The 23,065-nt window shown below is 42.0% G+C and overlaps 1 protein-coding gene across 3 annotated transcripts in view; it reads right to left on the reverse strand.

Moving 5' to 3' along the window:
- LOC105700405 (catenin alpha) overlaps nt 1–23,065 on the reverse strand; it is a 34,829-nt gene that overhangs the window by 10,756 nt on the left and 1,008 nt on the right. Inside the window, exons 1-4 of one of the 3 annotated variants that reach the window (XM_012426216.2) lie at nt 19,984–20,292; nt 14,928–15,270; nt 9,651–10,383; nt 3,981–4,214 (exon numbers count right to left, since the gene is read on the reverse strand). In XM_012426216.2, the coding sequence (XP_012281639.1) occupies nt 3,981–4,214; nt 9,651–10,383; nt 14,928–15,244 (1,284 nt within the window). In that variant the 5' untranslated portion in view covers nt 15,245–15,270; nt 19,984–20,292. Of the gene's footprint in view, nt 1–3,980; nt 4,215–9,650; nt 10,384–14,927; nt 15,271–19,329; nt 19,615–19,983; nt 20,293–23,065 lie in introns of those variants that run through there. The other 2 variants (XM_012426217.2, XM_012426215.1) reach the window with 2 other exon arrangements.

Below are 23,065 nucleotides of genomic sequence, written 5' to 3' on the forward strand. Positions count from 1 at the left end.
CAACGAAACGGCAAATGGCTACTGGGGAACCGTAAGAGATGCGAGCTCTGAGGAATTGATTCGCACTCTTGTTCCCGCTAGAGTTACCGGCGGCAGGTGGCCCCCATTGTTGGGAATATCTTCCGACCGGACGACTGGGTGTGCCGGGAAACCTTTCCCGTGTCCCGGATTTCCCGGTGCGGGTGGGGGGCTGGCATTCACCGGCCGTAATAAGAAGACAGACGAGCGGGTACTGGCCGATAGAGGAGGAAAACCGATCCGACTTTCCCCTGGAATCCTGGCCGATGGATGCGGGTTCTCATCTGGGAAATCTCGTAAACCCACGGTGAAGCATTGCGTCTCAGCTGGGGCTTTGCACGAATGCTCGCACCATGCGGGTGCAGGGAAAGGATCTCCACGGGGTTCAACGCGGGTAACGGGCGGCGTCCCTGATGCTCTCTCCTCTTCTTATGCTAATGACTTCTGCATTCCTCATCTGGTGTAGGAAACCAATATAAAGTCATCGACATAGGCACTAGAATTGATACGCACGCCATCGAGTTCGGAATCAGCAACCTCCGGAACAACTCGAAGAATATCGTCGACAATGAGGTAAAACTGTAGAAAAGAGAGCAGGTCCCCTTGTCGAACATCCCTCAGAACAGGATATACCTCCTACCTACATATCTTCCCGACCTTCGAACACAGTGAACCTCCGAAGGTACAGGCTAGCCACGTATTCAATAAAAGCTGCCGGTTATTCCATCTACGGCCAGACAAACAACAGCACCATAACTGACACTGCCATATGCCTTAGTAATGTCCAGAGAGGCAATGTGGACCTCATGCCGCACCGTCCGTGAGATTCAGAAGAACAACCGCAACAACGGCAATATTATCCAAACACCCATGAGCAAAACAGCGCTGACTGAGGTTGATAATACTGCACTCCCTCAGACGGACAGCAAGTTTCTTAAACAAGTGCTTGGCGATGACCGAAACCACACTGATCGGTCTGAAGTTCGCCGCTATCGGGTTTTGCCCAATCTTTAGTAGGAATATATTGTGAGTCTTGGGCACAGACTCCGGGAAGCTACGTTATTGGACAATACTACATTAAAAGACAGGGTGTTCACAGACACTGGCACAGAGCGCCACACGTGAGGACTAATTCCGTCCAACCCCGTTAATGCGAAGGGCACGGAGATAGTCACCACCTCCTCACATGCCACCGGTTCCTAGACAGAAGCCAAAACCTCCACAGGAGTCCCATACAATTTGTGAACTGTCTGCGTAAGTGGCGGCTGGCCTACAAATGGTCCTTAATGTAAGGCCATAGTATCGACATCGGGTATCTCCGGATCGACCCAATCTCCATCTACGATGTTTATATACAACACAGGACATGTCCTTGCAGAACATTCTATGCGTGTATGTGTACTACAAGCGCCAATTATGCGTGCAACTTCTGGGCTATCGACGAAGGCGAGGGGGCGCCGGAGGACGTGGAGCGACATGAAATGTATTGGTAGCCCACGCAGCAATCGCCGCCGAAATGTCATTACCCGCCAGATGATAATTCGCGGGCCCAATTAAGTCTATGACACTATATTCGCCGACGTTCTCCATCACCGGTATCAGCAGTCGAATGGCTGATGGGATGCCGTGGAATAGCGCTGACTACCGTCCATACCAACGGTTAACCGCGGGCGAATCCGGGGATAGGAGGGCTAAATGCGTCATCTCGGGGATGGATTCATACTCGCTCACCGTAGATGATGGTGATACAGCCCGAAGGTCATCAATGGCAGCATAATTAACAATAGTCACCGCGCTAACACACACTCTTAATGGTACCCAACCAAGGTGCATTCAAGTACAACGGCTAGCAGATGTTAGTTAATGAACCGTATGTTGCAATGAAGCACTAACTCCTTCTCCGCGCCATTATTGTACGGAAAGAAGCAGTAAAAAGCATATTAGCAAAATGGGGCAAAACAATATCGCTAGTATCGCCATCTGTAGGAATCGCCAGCATATTTTCATACACTGTTACGCAAATGGTGCAGGTCATTTACGATTTTCTAGCTGCGGATACTAAGGTCTTCTTAAATATCAGCAGTTATTAGTATAATCTTATCGAAAAATGCCAAGTAGCGCGATCGCGCTTCTCTAATTCCGTGTCGACTACCTGCGCGATTGAGCAATTTTTGCTTACAGGCACTTTTGTACAATCTCGATAATGTAACAATAAAGACACGCATTGAAAAGATACAAGCATGCAGTTAGTTCGATTCTACGAATTTATAAGGCGACACATTTAGGCATTGAATAAGAGAAGCGCGATCACGCCATCTGGCACTGAAATAGTTAATAGTGAAATATAGTTAACTGTTAAAATATTTTTGGTTGAATTTTATGATGCATTACAAATAAAACACAACACTGGAAATAAACTGTGTGGGATAATCATGAAATATTCAATTTATCGAGATATACTTGTCCAATATCTGAATATCATTATTCCTAAATTAAAACTTTGATAATATGTAACGGGGCGAATTGGGAGCGTCTGCGCGAGACCGAAATCGACGGCAATCGACGCGTGCGCAATAACCGCAGAATTAGGCGGTGCGAAAAGGCCGAGAGGTAGGAGGAAGCCGAGGAGTAGGGAGAGGCCGCGAGACTCCAGGAGACCCCAAGTAAAATTCTAAAAGACAGAACAGATTTAGATACCGAGCAGAATAGAATCAGATATCGATGGGGATAGACACCCAATTCTCACTAGCATTAGGATAAATTCAGGTCCCAATTGGACAAAGGTTTAGGAAGTTAGAATAGCCAGAAGAGAAACCGGAGTCAACCGGAATTTAGGAAGATTTATGAAATAAAATTTATAGGGAAGAATTCTAAATTAAATCCCAACCCCAGCGATCTCTGCCATCGAGGTAGCCGTCGCATCCCTAAGTCTAAATCCTTTGAACCCTATTCTGGGATTGTGCTATGGCTGCATCTCCCAAAAACACGAACATTAGATCGTGAAAAGAAACAGAAAAGAGAAAGAAAAAGAGCCATACCTTCGACTGACAGAAGTCAATCGAAGCAGGTTCACATAAAAAGAATACAAAGGAAGTGTAGATCCGTACCTTCGGCCTTGTCAATGTGACAGCTCTGAAACAGGAACTGACACTATTTTCAATTGTGAAAGACAGCTCGGACTCTATCATTGTGATTGCCTTCGATCTGCCGAACTTTCACAGTTGCTTAGAAGAATTGGAGCACGAAGAAGTGCAAAAAGAACCTACAACAAAATATCCTCTCAAACCTCAACACCCTAAAACCAGTAGATATCCGAAGCTGGATAATCTAAATTAGAATTGACACTAACACCTGTAGAGCAGTACTCCAGGGACCCAATCAATTAATTCAAGTCAAATTCGAGAATTGTTTGAAATCAGAAATTAATCAAAATAATAGGATTCCGAAATACTTAGGAAGCCAACCTATTTGCACCCACACCTTGAATCCATTTTATCAGGATTCGATGATGAACAGTTGGCGTACTCTCATGAGATAAATCGTCAATCTGAGAGTTCAATTCCTATCCAAATTCAATTCATTACAATAAGGTGAAGACAATTAGATAATCATCAGTTAAAGTTGTTTAGGAATCTCGAAGCGTTCGAGATATCGAAACACGAGTTCGATTCGGAATTTCGGCCTCGATCAGCTGAGCGAGCGACGCCTAGACGTATAAGAAACCGAAACATTGTCTGCGCGGCACGAGACATTGCGATCCTTCTCTAATTCGCACGCCTGCCTCTCTCTTACTCGGGTCTTCGCACCTCGGAAATCAGTGATTTAATTTTCCCGGAAAATTCTGACGCGGCTCGGACTTACGACAGTGGAAAAGACGGTGCATATTGAACGGCCTAATCCGTACTATTACAAATAATACAATTTTTTATACTAAATTCCCATATACGTATCTGTGAACTTACCTCAACCAACTTGTTAGCGTGCTCGGTAAAAACTAACGCATATTCTTCTACTTCTTTGTCCCTTCCATTACGAGCTGCTTCGATTAAAACTAATAATGGAACACTCGTTTCCAAGAAACTATCAGAAACGTGATCAACGACAGCTTTACGTAACTGCCGTCGTAAATCTCGAGTCTTCCTACACATGTGATCAATGGCTCGTTCCAAGCTTTCGGATTGTTCCTTCACACCCATCTGCAAACGTAATATTAGTATTGTTATTTTGTTATTCGTGATAAGAAAACATACAACATTAACAAAAGAACTCAGTAAGTGCCGTACAGGTTTCATAAGAAATAAATTATATTTTTCTTATTCCTTGATTTAAGTAAGTACTCTTAATGTACACACTTAGTACGCATGGATTTTATTAGATCAAGATACTCGGCAGAGTTTCGCGCCAAATTCTAACACATGCATGCACATGCACATATGGTCGTACGTATGCGCAGCTATATGCATGTGCGAGCGCTATCTAGTCTTTACCGCAAGTTTGGTACTCCGATATCTATTAATATTAATATCTTAGATGTATGAATTTGTAATGAATTCACGTTTTCCATAATTAAAAAGTATTATTATCTGCAGTCACTGTAATTTTTTTCAGATTTTTTTACATGCACTCTATTACACGCTTAAAGTTTGTAATTATTCGTAAGGTCATGCTTGACTCAAACTACGTAATCAGACATCGTTTATTGCTCGCCATCTCAACCTTTGATACAGAAAATACATGAGAATGGCAAAACCACCTCTATTTAGAGTTAATTTCTTTCCTACTCAACTACGTCCAGGTGGCGCGTCGAAAGTTACACACCGTGTCTGGAATGCGATCAGTTGACAGTTTTAGATTAGGATATATAATAAAATAAGGAACAACTATAATTAAAATGTAACTGTTTATTTATTATGTATTTATAATATATACATTGTGACGATGCACCCGGTGGGCGATCGCCCCAGGGCTCCAAATATTGAAACCTCCATCCTGCAATGCATTAAAATCCTTTCCGAAGGCAGTGGTATACAATTTTAATTGTATCATTTCATCCATGTCTTATTTCAGCACGCTCGGCGCTCAAGGCCGAGGAGGAGAGGAGCTAGAATATTCGTCGCGTTACCTGTAACTCTTTTTTTCATATCATAAGTTGTGCATAGCTTAGACGTTAGGACATCCTCGCGATGAGGCGAGTGCGGGCAAGAAGTCAACAGCGATCGCGGGACAAGGGCGCCCTCGAGAGACCGCAGAAGAGGAAGACAACGGTGGCAGAGAGGTCTCGCCCCGCCGCCGCCCATGGGTGCCGGGGCCGCGCGGAGTAGGACGGAATAGAACCACCCGTGACCCCGCGCTTGACGGCAAGGGCCGACCCATGGCAGCGTCGCTGGGTCACCGCGTCCGTACCCGTATTTCCGGCCCCTCACTGATGGCGAGAGGAGGGCGCATTGCCGGCGGCCGTGGACCCCCCGCCGTGACCTTTGACTCAAGGGAGTCCATAAAAGAGCGGTAAGGGGGGGATCTCAATTGAGTCGCCCTCCTACGCCAAGGCCAGGCCGCGGTGACCCCAGGGCGGAAGGGCCCACTGATCCCCTCATCCGGGAGCCGTTGCATCGAGGGATGTCGGCACCCCCGGGCAAAATCGCGAGGAATCTTGGCTCAATGGAGCCCAGGACCGGCGCCACCGAGTCTCTGAGGAGCTGCGTCCCTGGACCTGCGGATGACGTCACGCGCCGGCCGCGCGCCCCGATTGGACAGCAGGATCCGCTTCAAATCCGGCGCGCGAACCTGCGCCGCGGCTGTCATCATCCCGAAATCGTCGAAACTCCGAACGCGACCGCTGTCAATTGGCCGACGCAATTTGGCAGCCGACGGCGGCCAATCAACAAGAACTTTGAGCCGCCGAAAAGGAGCCGTCGACCCTTCCCGGAGGACCGCGGCGAAGACCCGGCCTTCTTGGTCCGTGAGCGTCAAGCCGTGACGACGAGTTCCGCTGCCTTCCTGCCTTCTCATCTCTCTGCACCGCTCCCTCGACTTAATACCGCTGCCTGGGGAGCATCGCCGCCGCCGGTGGACCTCCAGGGCACCGAGGGACCGCCGTCACACTCGCCGAGCCCGAGGTTTCAGCGTACAGTAACATTTTGTATAGATGTTTGATAGTTTCCCGGTTTCGCGTTTTCCCCTGGTAACCCGTCATCGGGCCGCGCGCCACGCGGTCGGCCCTTCCGCGTCTAACCGGCCAAAGTCTCGTGTGAGCGGCCCCTTTTATATTTTTGCGGCCAAAGTCTCGTGTGAGCGGCCCCTTTTATATTTTTGCGGCCAAAGTCTCGTGTGAGCGGCCCCTTTTATATTTTTGCGGCCAAAGTCTCGTGTGAGCGGCCTTTTTGAAGTAAAATATCTTCTTGCTGCCTCTCTCCTCGGTCGGATCAAGAAGCCGTGTCGACCCGAACTCGAGAATGATCTTGAGCGGTCGACACGTTAATTTCCTTTTTGTTTCGCGAAGTGCGAACTTCAGTTAATTTCTTTTTGTTCTCGCGATGTGCGAACTTTGTTAAATAATTACCGTTTTCGCGAAAGAAGACGAACTTAGGACTTTAACCTCCGCGTAACGGATCAGTCACAGCACACAGAACAGCGCCTGTTCACAGAAAGAAGCGCATTGTTCTCGCACAATCTGCGTTGAAAATCGGAGTGATGATCAGTGTTGTATCAATTGCTGAGTATTTTTACGATTTCTACAGTTTTCTTAAATTCAGATTTCTTAATTTGTGCTTTACTTGTAATATTATAAATTTCAACATGTTGGAAAATGCTCACCTTCAAGATTCATCCAAGAGTGACGCAGATATTTAAAATAACTGCCCTACACATGTTTACATAATAATAAATCCGTACTATTACAAATAATACAATTTTTTATACTAAATTNCATTAAAATATCAAGAATTCCCGCGTCAGCACTCCGGCGTCCAGTAACCTGCCGCCGCTAAAGCGCGCTATCGCGACACCCGAACCTCCGCGACGCGGAAGTATACTATTCCAGAGAAGTTAGGTCAAGGCGCCTCGTGTGCTCCTCACAGCTGACTGTAGTTCAGACCTCGCGTACGAATAAATATAACTCTTATCGCCACATAGCCTTTTGTTCGCACCCCCTTTTTATCCTTCACTCTCCTAGATCCCACCAGAGGAATTGATCTAGCCGCTCGGATCAATCTCCTCACAAACGCAAAATAAACGTTACGCGCAAGATTTGGGTAATCTCCATCCGAATTACCCCGGCCTCGCATCCGCTCGGCCGCCCCGTAACAAACTTGTTCTTTCTGAAGAAATGAAAACGTAATTTCATTGATTTTGAAAGTGGCGTAAGTCCATTTATATCCATCAAAAACATATTATTTCTTAAATAATGTTAATTATGCTAATTGGGATGATAAATTTGACACCCTTAGAAACCCAGAAACGTTATTCTACTGTTATCTGTTACCCATATTTTTGAATTTAATCCAACGCAAACCCTTCAATATCTCGATTCGAACATAAATGAACTTACGCCACTTTCAAAATAAACGGCTCATATAGCGGCGCCCAAATGGCGAAAACGGCAGAAGCTCCGGAAACGTGATTCCACGCACTGCCGATGGGAAGAAACCCAACTCAGCAGATCCGAAGCTTCTCAAACAGAACCGCAGGATGAGACCTCGGTTCAGGACAGTCGCGAATTCGAGTCACGACAAGACGAGACGACAAAGCAAGACAGACCTTTTGATCGAATCATAGGATAGAAATCGTAAGCATATATATAATAGATCGAGTTGCACCCCATTTGAAAACGTCATCCCGCTTGGGGAAGGCGAACCAATACTGAAGTACGAATTTATCTTTTCTTTTGTAGTTCCACAACGGAGATTCCAGCAGCAGAGCCGCCCAGGGCACAGCCCCTTCAATAAAACTTGCTACTGTTACGCACCGACTAAGTTACTTCACCCAGACCCTAGCCGCGAACGCCATCGCTCCAAACAGCTACTGTCTCGGGAAGAGAACCGAACATAGACCGTGGCGTACAGGGCGCCACCTAACTTGTGGCGTCACCGGACTACCGTTACATACTATTTTTTAGATTTCATGTCAATTTGGTTCTGATCTGCGCTAAATCAAACAATTTTGTATGGAAATGCAAATTTCGAAATTATCAGAATGTTCCTTAAGTGCTCACGAATCATGTGCTAAAATTTCAGGTAATTCGGTGGAATACCCTTAACCACTTGCGCTATAAAGACGTGCCACGCACGTCGAGAAGCTTTTGTTCCAAAACTGCCAGCGACATGTATACCACGTCGTTAGGCATTTGTCGTGGAAACAAAATCGACGTGTCCGGCACGTCGACTAACAGTTGGATCGTTCATTATTCGAGCTACAGTTCCAGCGTCATCGATATCTTGGAAATATTTCAGAATCGATAGGGTATGTTGTACGGATGTTATACCGCATGTTATATTGTAGAGCGCGGCACGGCAACCGAAAATTAAATCGTAGCGCAAGTGGTTAACACGTTCGCGACGGGGCCTGAATTTACTGGCCGCACCGTAGAGCAGACCTGTTTTTGTGCTCGATCCCATCGGGCGGGCTTAGTTCCCGGTGGTACATGAACCATTGCCGGTGTACCTCCGGTGGCTCATCCCGCCCGATGGGACATTTCTGTACGTACCACCGGTGGCTCATCCCGTCCCATGGGACAGACAAGAATGTACCACCGGTGGTACACCCCGTCGCGAACGTGTTAAACAAAAAGTGTTATCTGAATCGATTGGTTTGAGGGACGTTTGATTTCACCATGTTAAGATGATATGAAAGCCGCTGAGAAATTTAATCGAGGTCGATAAATTAAAAGTCATCTATACCCTTTTTGGTGGTAACGTCATTTCGAATACTCAAGTGATAACATAAGCTGACGCGTTCCGTTACCGACATTTATATTTATGTTGGTATTTTACAGTCTACGTTGAGAATTATACGAACTGAAGCGTTCCATATGTCATTTCAGTAAAGTAATGATAAAGAGATCGATGTAAAACGGTCGAAATCCCGTAAATTCATGACGGTTTATATTCTAATGGACCAACCTTTGGAGCCATTTGTGACCTTTGACTCCAACTAAATTTTTGCTCTAAAAACACGCGTTAGCCATGGGACACACCAGCATTCTTTTGCAATCGTTGGTGAAAGTATTTTCCATATTTTTTCATCTGACTCTATAATCTTCCATTTCTATGGTATTCTAAATTATTCGAACTACGTCCCGAAACTCTTCATTTTCGATTCTAAACCTTCAAGATATGTAAAACATTGAAAATGTGCACGGTCCACACCATGTTGGTACCAGTCCATGATAAATTAATAAATTGTTGATAAAAAATGAAATTTCGTGAGTTTCAGGACCTACTTTAAGGCCTCCATATTCCCGTGGTAAAATCTGAATCGAATCGGTACACTCAATTCGGAGAATAGTTTCACCAACGATTTGACTTCTCAGATATATATAGGAAGACTCTTTCGTATCACCTTAACAGCTTCAAATTAATTTACTGAATCCTTCATGATTTCTAAAATGATATTAACAAAGATGATTTGCAACTTACATTATTCATGTACTCGCTTAGTAAGTCTTGAAGAGCTTGTCTGACTGCGTTACATTCAGCAACAATACGTTCTCTGCGTTCATCTCTTGTACACGAAGAGTCAGCCATAAGCGCAGCTCCACTAATGATGCTTTCTAATCTTTCTTCTAGACTGGGACGTGTGCGTACTTCATTGTATGCTAAAGGTGACATAACCATCCTTTCGTCAAAATCATCTAATGCAGCAGCCAATTCTCCAGGCCCATCGTAAGGATGTTGACTATCCGTGGGAGTTTTTCCTTGAGCGACGTCATTGATAGTATTAACAGCTTCACATACTTGTTTTAACACGTAATCTCGATTCGCTTTCGCTGCTGCCAACTCTGGATGTCGAACGTATACTTTGGAAGCAGTAAGTAACATCGTAGAATGCTTTTTCAGAACAGCTCGAGCTGCTGCCAAGTCGTCTCGTAATTGTGGGTCTTTCAGCTCTTGCTGACGTTTAGCCGCTTGATTCATGAGCTCTGAGGCATTTCTACCAAATTGTTTAATATTTTCCAAAAGTTCACCTTGTGACGAAGCATTTTGCAATTTCTTCAAATCATCCTCGACCACATGCAATGACTTTAGAAGAAGATGTACATCCACCATGTCTGCTAAGATCAGCAACCTTGTGACAGCAGATAACAAGTTTCTAGCTGCACGGACCATGTTTCCACGCTTTAACGATGAACAAGGATCCTCCGAGAATTCTCTATAATACATTAATTAAATCTTATGAGTTGTTTTATATTTACTCAAAACATTAACAGTTACAATAAAATGTCACCTTTTATAAAATATCACGTATATAGTTCAAATCTGTTTTTGTTTATGTAAAGATATTTGAAATATAATAGAGAACGAATATGATCGAAAAATGTGTATCTTATTATCTTTTGAGAATAAAAATTTTCAATATATTTAAATTCTATTAGAACATATCGTACTAAGCACTTCATATGAAGAACGAGTTGAACTTAATATTTTTTACTTTGACTGATAATGAAGTATTAAAAGTGTAGTAAATTATTTCTACTTTGTACTGTAAAAAATACATATTTAATACATACTGATATTGAATGTATATATAGTTTCATAATGCATGATAAACAATTTCATCCTAATTTGTTTAAGGTTCCATATAATGAATGACATATTGTGAACTCTGAATGTATATGTAGGATAAATACCGAAGAAATTAACGATTTTTATAGAAGCCCAAATCCTACGTTGATGCTCACTAGTTGTAACGGTTTGTGGCCACGTGCAAGTAACTTGCGCCATTTCTTGCTAGAGCAACTCGCATTTGCGGATACACTATCAATAAACTTGTAGCAAATTTCTTGCCACGAGTCGCTCTGGCAAATTCTTGCAAGGCGACTTGCGAGAGTGATTTGCTTTGGCGTGTTCGCGGGAGTCACAAACTTGTTGCAATTTTTGTTGAGTGTGAGATATTGGATGACCTATCTTACATTATGGGAAACATGTATAAGAAGGCAGATGCTGTAAGCAAAACAAAAAACGCATATAACACTGCACTCTGACGTGTCAGTGGACCTGACGCGACACCTATGAGTCACCCTTAAAATTTTGTCTCGACGAAGACTTAGATTACGCGATACCGACTCTGCGAGGAGCATAAAAACAACCGCTTGCTTGTGTTCCGTGGCGGCCAAGCGGATGCGAGGCCGGGGTGATTCGGGTAGAGATTACCCGAATTTTGCGCGTAACAGGTATTCTAATCTTGCGAGAAGATTGATCCGAGCGGCTAGATCAATTCCTCTGGTGGGATCTAGGGAAATGAGAACTGAAAAGGAGGTTTGAACGAAAGGCAATGTGGGCTAGTGTGCTATACTGGTTGCATTTATTCGTCCGTGAGGCTTAATTTACAATCAGCTGGGAGGGGTACCCGAGGTGCCTTGACCCAATTTTGGCCGTTCGGCGTGACGTCATAGCGACGTTCCCTGGGTGTCCGGTCACTCGAGAAGACTCGCATCCACGCGCAAATCGCTCTCAGACTCAAAGACGGTCTCGCATTCGTGCACCTACCCTCCCGCCTGACAGCAACGCGACGTTCCCCGGGTGTTCAGCTGCCGAGGTGATTCCGTGTCTGACGTTCGTATGGTATCGTTCGGCACCACGCCCCCACGAAGGAAGGAGGACTGAGCATCCGCTCTCTCAGATGAATAGCCCCTTCCATGCGGCTCCGATGACTCCAAAGATACCTCCCACAACGAAAGTCTGGCGTTGCTCCGGATGATAACTACTTGACGGCGGAGGTCCTTCGATGTATCCGCCGGCTTACCCATCAAGGAAGACTCCTCACCTCCACAACTTACTTCGACGCGATGTGGGTCAATCTCCTCCACGCGTCCGTGGATGGTAGGACACTACGAGTGTCAGCGCTGTCCACCAGCAACATGGATGGGTTGCCGACAGGATACGTCTTTTGACTTGGAGGGACTTCGCCTCCACCATCAAGACGAGGATTGGAGCCGTCCCTACTCTGGCAAGAGCAACGCGTGGCAGAAGACGGGAGAGGCTATGCCGTGGGGGATGTCTTCACTCAGAAACATTCAATCAGATGGTGCAGCATTGCCACCACACACGGGCCTCCAAAAGGCAACGACGTGGGGGAGGGGCAGCTCCCACGCGACCAAGAGCCATCCGTAAACCTCCTCGTGGTGGGGCTGGATGCGGATCCCTACGGATCCGTAACGAAACGGCAAATGGCTACTGGGGAACCATGAGAGATGCTCGCTCTGCGGAGTTTTACCGCACTCTTGTTCCCCCTAGAGTTACCGGCGAAAGGTGGCCCTCGTCATGGGAATACTTCTCGACCGGACGGCTAGAGGTGCTCCGGGTAACCCGTCCCGTGTCCTTGGTTTATCCGGGTGCGGGTTGGGGGCCAGCCCTACCGGCCGTAATAAGAAGGCCGGCGAGCTAGTACGGGCCGATAGGTGGGATAACCGATCCCATATTTGCCGGGTCAACTCGGCCGATGGATCGGGTTCCCACCCGACCTAGCCTGGAAAGCTCGCCAAACCACGCTGGAGCATTACGTCTCAGCTGGCGCCTTGCACGAATGCTCGCACCACGCGGGTGCAGGGGAGGGACCTCCTCCAGGTTCCCCGCGGGCAACGGGTGGGGTCAAGCGGCCTCCCTTCGGGGAGTGCGTCGCGGAGGCCCTGTCCCGGCAAGCGCCTCCCCGGGGTTTGAACGATCGGTCCGGAGCATTAGGGTTTTTCCGGCCCGTCCTGGGCCTTCGGGCCCCTTTGGCGGTGGGGTTGCCGGGTGGTGTAGGGAGTGCAACCCCCCAACAATGGGGGGACCGATAAGGAGGCTCACCCTCCAGGTGCGGTCGACCGAAAGGCCGATACGAAGTCATGCCACCACACACGCACTGCTAGGATCCGGCGCCACAATGCGTCCTGGCATCACACAACGCCAGGAACCTCCGCCGTCAGGATTATGCCGTCAACAAGGAGCCCCGCCTCCGAACCCCCTCCGGACTCAGAAACCCTGACATCGGGGCGGCTCTGGGAAGACAAGCAGTAGTCAGCGACGCCCAGGTTATCAACGAACAGGCCCTACTTTACGTTGGAAACAGAATCAAGGGGTCCGACGCCTGACCGGAGTAGTCACGATATGCCACCTCCCGGCCACTCGACATGGAGTGGGATTTGTAGTAAGAAGTCGCCCCAGAAGCTCCGCCGACTTGAGATTATCAGCGCTCGAGACCCAGCTGTCATCCCCGCCAGGGTTCTCGTGGGAACCTTCGCTGCCTTTCGGATATTCTCCAACACGACCTCGATCGTCAGAAGGCCGTGCGCACCGGAGCCCGCAGGGATTGGTTAGGAGAGGAGGGAGGAGCGACCCCCTCCTAACGGGTGCTACCCAGCCCCATAATAGGTATAAGATATCCTTCCTCCTAACGGGTCCGCTTGTATATGTGTCGCGCGAATCCCCCTAAGTTAAATCAAGCATGTCTACAGGCGCAATAATGGAGTCCGAAGGAGTTTTTTTTTTTGCAACGTTCATCCACACCTGCACTCCGAGGGCGTGACGGCATGGTGCCGTTCCCCCTTAGTTAAGGGTCACAGGTAACACATTGCACAAAGTGTGACCCTGAAGACCGTCCTCGCAGATACGGCATAGCTAAAGACAAAACGTAGTCAGAGTTAAAATGTTACAGGACGCGACAGGCAGACACGTCAAGACCTCTAACACCTTCCAGTCCACGACAAAACCGTCCTCAGACGAGAAATACATTTAAACCCTGTATTCCTTTTCACACGGCTCTCACTAATGAAAATTGCTTAGAGGCTGAGGCTCCACGCCATTGAAAGACTGCGCTGGTCTGAGATTGCTGAAAGGAAATCCAGGGTAGGCCGGAAAGGCAAAAGTAAAAACACTTCTTCGCGACCGCCTGAGCACGTGAAAAGGCGCGACCGACCAAGGAAAGGAACAGGGACGCGACAGTATATAGGATACCATAGAGTTAAGAGAGGTAAAGAGATAATTATACTACTGCCATTAATTAGGTAATACTCTAGTTGTTCAACATCAAACTTCCGTATTATTTGGGCTTCTATGAGGGCCTTTAGATTCTTAGTTAAAGCACTGAAAAAGTTAAGCCATATATGCACTTCGCAAGGAAAAGAAAAGAACTATAACAAAAATTACACGATTTACAGAATCAACCTTCATCTTCAACCATTGTTATTTTTTTTACAATATGAAGTATAAACATAAAACCAACATTGACACTATCGGCAAACAAATTTTCAACACGGCGTCATCTTTAACAGAAATATTTGTTCAGTACATAAAAGTATATCTTTGTTAAGAGGATGTAAAAATAGTATTTGAGGAGTCAATCGTTCATAAAACTTTCTTTCGAACTGGGTCTACCGAATCGTTTCAAACTTTACAACGAGGACAAACTTTACATGGAGGCTATAAGAAAGATTCTGACACCGATGAAATTTCATGTTTTGTAAAAAAAAAATGTTTTAAATATCGTGAACAAATTAAAAAAGAAATTGAATATGATATAGGTGCAAGGACTTTGCTTATGGCTTCCATAGTCACATTGTAAAGTTTGAAATGATTCGGTACACCCAGTTTGCCTAAACATACCTGTACTCGTGCACAAACCTAATAAGGTTTATTAACACGTGTCAATATTATCAATAAAAATGAGTTTCTTTGAAGAATAAATAACAACGATAAGTAATTAGTAATTTTAAATACCTTGCGGCAATGCTCATAGCTGCGCCAGTCTTCCGAACTTCTTCTACAGCACTCAGCATTTCGGCTGTAATATCAGGATTTTCATACGCTATTTGTTCTCCCTTTTCGATAAAGTTACTTGTTGCTTTTTCCACAGTTCCAACTAAAGCACTCGCTCTTTTCGATTTGCCCTTCTTTTTCTTACTTGGTCCTTTTGTGTTCACTAACGTTGTAACTTGTAAAACCAATGGTTCCAAAGTTTTCTCCACCGACATCGTGCGGATCTCTAGATTCTTGGGATCCCACTTTAATGTTATTGGCCCAAAGTGGTCTGACATGTTCAATCAATATGTAGGAAATTGTTCTGCAAACATAAAGTAATCTCACATAATTTCACCTCGCATAAGTTAAATATACAGCAAAAGACGCAGTAGCGACTCGGACAAGCTTATGACCCTCAATTGGGCAATACGTCTCTTTACTTTGAACATGGCTTTAATGGGTATTTAATTTTTTTTAGGCTACCAATAGAGCTACTAGAAGGTGCTATACACTTATTAACATTCATTAGCTGCTTTATAATATTTTTCTCTTCCATTTCAGACCAAAAATATAGTAATCAGGGAAGAGATTTACGAGTCATGTCGAATTTCAGTAACATCACTTTAACTATATCTCCACAAAAAAACACACATATAAACAAATATCACAGAGTACAGAATTGTCGTTAATCTGACATCGTAATAAACCAATATGTATATCTTTTATTATGCTTTTGCATACAAAAAGGACCAAAATCATATCAAAAATACACGATCATAAGTAAAAAAAATTAAAACCGTAAGCCAGTTGTAGACCATATGAGCAGATACCTGGGAATATTACGGACTTGGATTTCTGACATGATTTCGGTGCCTTTTATATATAAAAGCATAATATAGGATATAAATAGAGGTTTATTAAGTAGACAAATTCACGATTATCCCGTACGTGACGAGTTTTTTTTTACACATAAGGGTTTCTTAGTGTTCTGTTTTCAATAGATTCCCATAATTTTTATTTTTTCATAAGATAATTTGAACCAGCCGCTTGGGTCATCTCCTCATTAAAACAATAAATCGGTTACGCAGGGATTCGAGGTAAAAATCACCTAAGTTATACCCAAATTTCCTCGGCCTTGCTATCCCTTCGGCTGCCACATAACACACACTGGACTGAGATAAGGAATCTGTTAGCGGTTAACATATTAGTAAGTGATAAATAAATGATAAGTAATTGCTGTTGAAGTAATAACGCAAAGAAGCAGTGAATCTGTAAAGTATAAAATCTAGTATTGCATCATAAAAAAAAAGGTATTTTATATTAGAAGAAAAGGTAGTAAGTGACGTACATGCTTCGCCGTTCGACATGATTTCAGCAATGTTTCTTGGAAGAAACTTCATGTAGGATAGAGATAGTGTAACGGGGCGATTCGGGAGCGCCTGCGCGGTACCGAAATCGACGGCAATCGACGCGTGCGCGATAAGAGAATAATTAGGCGACGCGAAGAGGCCGCGAGACTCCGGGAGACCCCGAGTCAAAATCAAAAAGGCAGATTAGATTCAATTCTTGATGGGGACAGTCGCCCAAGTAGATATTATTAGAATAAATTCGAGTCCATAATTGGACAAATCTTAGAAGTGCGAGGAAATAGAAACAAAACCGGAATAAGCAGAAATCGTAAAGTCAGTTATGAAATAAAAATTGTAACGAGCCGTATGCCTCGGACCAGGGCGCCCGATGACGAGCTGCACGACTCGCACAGCACTGCGGCCGGCCCCGCAGCCCGGCGACCGTTTCCCACAAGCCCGGCAACCCACGACCCACAACTTAATTATTTATTTATTATTAGTTTTTTGGTCTATGTTAGGAAGATAGAATACATTAGATTAAGGTTAAGTATTCATTTCAAAATAACGTACCATTTTGTAACATTTTATGCATTTCTGCACTCTCTACTACATCGTACCGAAGACCGTTTACTTCATACATTTCACTGTAATAATTGATTTCATTTGCCATCCTTGTTTCTTTAACTTGAATCTACACGGTTTGAATTTGAATTTGATCTACCCAACACGTTAAGCGTAGGTAGCGTAGAAAATTTGTGATACATTTTATGTTACCATCATCGATTAAATTTCTCCACACTTATTTCATATTGTCTTAATCAAACGTTTTAAATCTCCACCCTGATCCAGAAGTAACTTGTTTTTACTTAACAATGTACAACTAAAAATACGATAGCCTTGTTCTCAGGGATCTTTACAGACAAATTTCGTAAATTCTTTACATTGAATTTGTTTCAGTCAAATTGTTACTTTTAAGACACAAAAAAAAATAGTATGATCGATAGATGGGATTAGCAATTGAAGAAATAATTGAAGTTTGGACTAAATTAATGCATAAATTCTATGCGTAGACAAACAGTTTAAATCTTCCCCTTCAAACAACAGATTTATATTTATTTCTTCTGCCACTTATTTACACGAGGATATGGCGTAGCGTCAAATTACATGGTTCAATTAGAAAATAGAACAGCTGAATTACATTACGGGTTATTAAGGTGAAGTGAAACACGTCGAGGAACTTGACCGACGTCGATTAAAACAGTTTTTCTAAATACTTACGTTGCCGACGTTCGTTTTTATATTGACAGCTGTGTCAAATTATATTGAGTTATTTACTAAATGGTGTACTCCATCTATCGTTTTCGTACAATAATTAAGAAATATTATTATAAGAAATCGAAGTAAAACTTCAGAAATCCCTTGGATTCGTGGTTTTTGAGGCCCTAATTGACTGCAGAGTGATGCCCTACGCCATCTGTGATTTCCGTGTCAACTAATTTTTCACTCGGAGACATCGTATTACCATCGTTTTAGTATAAAAGCGTATACGACACTTTTTTGCCTTTATTCCGTTCAAATACGAGTTTCTCGATTACTAGTGTTCCGAATTGTCGTACAATTGTCCTGCTACTTTTGTTTCTCATATCAGATTCTTCAATCATTGCATATCGATCGAAATATGTGAGCTCAAAGCCATTTTGGTTCTGATCTGGGCTAAGTTAAACATTTTTTGTCAAAAATTTAAATTTTGAAAGTGTCAGGATAAATCTTAGATGCTCACGAGTCATGTGCCAAAGTTCCGAACAATTCTATTCAATATTCTTAAAAAAAGTGTCCTATTCGAATCGACTGATTTGAGGGGAGTTTCACTTCCCCTTAAGATTAATTTGAACATTCTGAGGGGATATTTAGTCAGGAAATTATGGATTTTAAGGTGATGTGAAAGTGGCATCAAAGAGGTTTTGTTTATAAGACTTTTTTCCCAACTCGATTTACTGAATAGTTTGAAACTTTACAATGTGAATAGGGAGCCTATAAGGAAGGTCCTGAAACTCATGAAATTTAAATTCTTTTTAAATTTGTTTATAGGTATTTTAAAAAGGCTGACAGTTTCGTACCACCTGAAAGGTGATGTGAAAGTGGCGTCGGAGAGGTTTTGTTTATAAAACTTTTCTCCCAACTCGGTTTACTGAATAGTTTGAAACTTTACAATGTGAATAGGGAGCCTATAAGGAAGGTCCTGAAACTCATGAAATTTAAATTCTTTTTAAATTTGTTTATAGGTATTTTAGAAATAGTTTTAAAAAAATGAAATTTCACGAGTTTCAGGACCTACTTTGGGGTCTCCATATACACATTTTAGAGTATGAAACAATTTGAGACACCCAGTTCGTAGAAAAGTTTTATGAACGATTGAGCTTTTGGATACCACTTTCACATCCCCTTAAGGTGACATCTAGGGTTATTCTATATATATGACGTCAAAATATTTATAAAACTTTTCACCAAAGTAAGTGCGCCAAATCATTTCATACTTCAACACATGATTCTGGAGGTCCTAATGAAGAACGCGATGCTCATGGAATTTCATTTTTTAAGAAAGATATATATTCTTGGTTCTAGTCTGGGCTAAATAAAAAAATTTCTTTAACAAAAATGAAATTTCATGACCACCACGTTCTTCCTTCGGGATTCTATAATCACATGCTAAAGTTTCCACCGATTCGATGCATCCAGATTGGAAAAAAGTTTTATCAATATTTTGACGTTTTATATATATGAGGATCCTTTCATATCGAAATCACGTCGAAATCAGCGGAGAACCGCAATCAGAAATCACTAGAAATCGTTGGAAATCACCAACACATTCCCACAATTTTAAGGTCAAACGTCACTTGTTACCGAATCTCATTGTTATTTATCATATGAATTCAAAGGCAATCAGTTCTGAAAAAAGGAAATCGTTTTCACTGATTTCCGAGTGAATAGCCCATCTGAACATTCGCTTGTACAAGGTAACAAAATTTGCTCACCAATATATTCTGTTAATGAAAAAAGCTTTTTGAATTCAAGATGTGATAAATCTTGTTCTTCGATTCATATTATCAGTAAGCAATTTTTCACAATGAAACGCTCCAAATACTTTCGCCAAAGAAAATAATAAAGTCCATTAGTCTTGCCAACAATGTTAGGGATCCTTAGGAAGTCAGAAAGGTAAACTCAATTCGTCTCTTCCATAATAAGATAATAAAAATTAACAATTATAATCAAATCAAAACCACGTACAAAATATTAAATCTAAATAAGAGAGATGAGTGGTACATATCTCTCCATGAAAGTAATGAAATCGACCCCTTTTATCACATTTATGCACCGCCTCTTAGGTGCAAAAATTAAATACAAATTAAAAAGTTTGTACAAGTCCCATTACATGGTTGTGGCGGTCATACAATATATGTATTAGAAATTCTCACTTTTCCACGGGCTTTCGATAGCCCAGCGGTACGCGAAGTCTCTCGGGTTCGAATCCCGCTCAGGAATGATTTTCCAGTGTCTAAGGCCTGATAAGCCTTACCGACGAGTCCACAGGCAGACCCGGGACGAGACACAAAAACTGTGGGAACACGTACTCCCGTTCCCATAACTGGTGACCGTGATGAGATGTAAACACGCACACACAAACCTACCTTTCGTCCTACTCCAGCCTTAACATCGACAATCGGCCTCTCTCCCTCTCTACTCTGGCAACTAGCCTCGTGCGCACGCATGCGCCCTCCCTAGTCTCGTACGCAATGACGCAATCAGCCACGCACACGCACACGCATGCGCACAACACTAGCCATGTGCGCACTCTAGCCTCGTACGCAACAGCGTACCTAGCCTCATACACAGTCCCAGCGCTAACTGGGGTGCCTTAAATTCGTATGGAAAAATACATATGGACAGCGATACTAAATAAATAACGAGTGCGCATGTGCAAAAGTTTTGAACCGTCAATCTGTCAATTGCGGCAATGACAAACATTGAACTGTCGCGAAGGTAAACGTTTAAGGTATAAATGACAGAAGAGATAATTTACGTGTATAATGGTGTGTAGGACATATTGTAAGAAAACTTCGACTAAAACAAAATGGTGATCTTTTTTTTCGTAAGTGTTTCGTAAGTATTATAAAAATGGCAATTGCTTTTTTTCAGTAAATTAATTTGACCCCTCTTATACTATCTACGGTTGAATGACGCGTTGTTTTGACGCATGCGCAAGTACTACGGTAGTTGTTTATGACCTTTGGTCGCTTAAAAACGTCACGCCATTTTGTAGGATATCAGCTATCCAGGTAGTGTACATGGTGTAACGGAACTCGGAATCACGGTTTATACAGCATTATCCTTGTTGAAAAAGGAGTCGAAAAGTCCTGTACTATTTTTTCCTACTGTGCTTAAATTTCCTGTAAAAACTAAGTAAAGCACAGCCAAACAATCACGTTCCCGAACGGAGAGACAGCGGAAAGGACACCGGTAAGGTTGCGTTCGGCTCTCTGCGGCATAGCGTCTTCACCGCTATGCATTCCGTTCGGAAATGTATAGCAATAAAAATTGATTGAAAAAATTGCAATTTATCGGCTATGCTTCAATTAGTTATTACAAAAAAATTATGCACTGTAGGAAAAAAATAATATAGGACTTGTTGACTCCTTTTTCAACAAGGATAACGCTGTAAAAACCATGACTACGAATTTAATTATACCCTGTGTAAATCAGTGCATAAAGGGAACCAATTTCATTGTTTTCATGGAGGAATAAATACTACTGATTTGTTTTATTCAAATTCAGTAATACGTGCATGATATTAATTTGATTACTTTTGTGAAGTTAATCATTATGTTATTTAGAAACAAACTGAAATGAATTTACCTTTCTGCCTTAGTAAGAATCAATGTACGTATATGGCAAGAGTAATTGATTTCATTGTTTTCTTTGGCAAATGTGTTCGGCTCAAGGTTTTTTAACACATTTTGAAAAGGGTTTTTAGGAGTACATTTTATATGAACTAATAAAGGCTATGTGAAAGTGGTGTCAAAGAGGTCTCGTTTATGAAACTTTTCTCCGAACTGGATGAGCCGAACTGTTTCAAACTTCACTAAGGGAATATGGAAGCTATAAAGATGATCCCGATCCCCATGAAATTTGAACTGTTTAAAAATTTGTTTATAGGTATTTAAACATTTTTCATTAAAAATGAAATTTCATGGGTGTCAGGACCTTTCTTATAGCCTCCACATTCACTTTGTTAAGTTTCAAATGATTTGGTACAGTCATTTCGCAGAAAAGTTTCATGAACAAACAACCCCTCGAATGTCACTTTCACACCTGCTTAAGTACAATATTTAAACAGTAAGTAATGTTAGATTCTCTTAATGTTGGACTGCTTTGGTAAGCAATGAAATTATTTAAACAACATGAATATAAGAACAAAAATTAATTCCAGAATATCAAACAAAATCTGTCTCACTTTTTTTTATGTAATGTAGAAATATAACAGTCTCTGGTTATGAGATACTATATAAAACATATTAACAAAAATGCTTCCTTAGGTATAAAAAAAAATATAATGTAATCAAATTTTATAGCATAGACTCTTTGACAAACTGGTAACCTTACCTAGAAAAAGAGAAACAGAAAAACTTATACTTTGAACATTTCTATGTTTTTGATATAATTTTAGACCAATGGGAATGAAGGGGATTATTTAAACAATAAACAGATCTATACACGTTCAAATGCTTGCAAAATATAGTACAGATGGTCAAAAAAAAGGGTAAAAATATGATAATATTCATATAATATATATGCATACATATGTGTGTAAAAGATGTGCAGATTATGGTCAAAGCTGACAGTTGTTTGTCTATTAAATACAAATGCTTAGCAAGATTACTCATCACGGTACATTTCTACTTACACTTTCAATAGAGGAATAAAATAAAATTAGTAAATTGTTTACTATTTAAATGCCTGTTTACTCTCACCTAAAACTGCTTAAACGATTACTATTTTTTTAGGTATATTCTTTAACCCTAGCACTTTTTTTTCCTTGTTAAAAATTTCAAATAATTTAAGTGAATAATACAGGGATGACATTCCAAAAAGCACATACCTCAGATTAATTTGAAACTTCGTATATCCATATACTTTGATCCACTGAGTACAAATATGGAACTGAAAATTGGCGCCAATTTTATTTTCAAGGTGAAAATAATTGTTAATAATTTTTGCAAATTTTCATATTATTTCGATTAGTACAGGTTTAAGAGAAAGAAGTTTCAGATAAAAATTGTAGCTTTTGACAAAATACATCTTTTATGTTAAATACACTTGTTTTCTAAAACCATTACTTTTTGAGAAAAATGAGATACATCTCTGAAATACAAACTAATTCATGTAACTAACCTAATCTAACCTAAAAAGTAACTGTTTTGGAGAAAAAAAGTACTTTTTTCAAGGGCCACAACTTTTATTTAAAGCTTTTTTTCTCTTGAACCTATAATAATCAAAATAATGTAAAACTTCGCAAAAATGATTAACAATCATTTTTACTTTGAATATAACATTTGCGCCGATTTTCATTGTCATATTTATCATCAATGCGACGAAATACATAGGTATACAAAGTTTCAAATTAATCAGAGGTATACGTTGTTTGAAGTTTCATCCCTTTATCCTAATATGACGCCCAATATAATACATAAAATATATACAAATTCTTATTCT

The sequence above is a fragment of the Orussus abietinus genome, unplaced genomic scaffold, assembly GCF_000612105.2.
Source record: "Orussus abietinus isolate OABI.00-Male unplaced genomic scaffold, Oabi_2.0 scaffold138, whole genome shotgun sequence".
NCBI lineage: Eukaryota > Metazoa > Arthropoda > Insecta > Hymenoptera > Orussidae > Orussus > Orussus abietinus.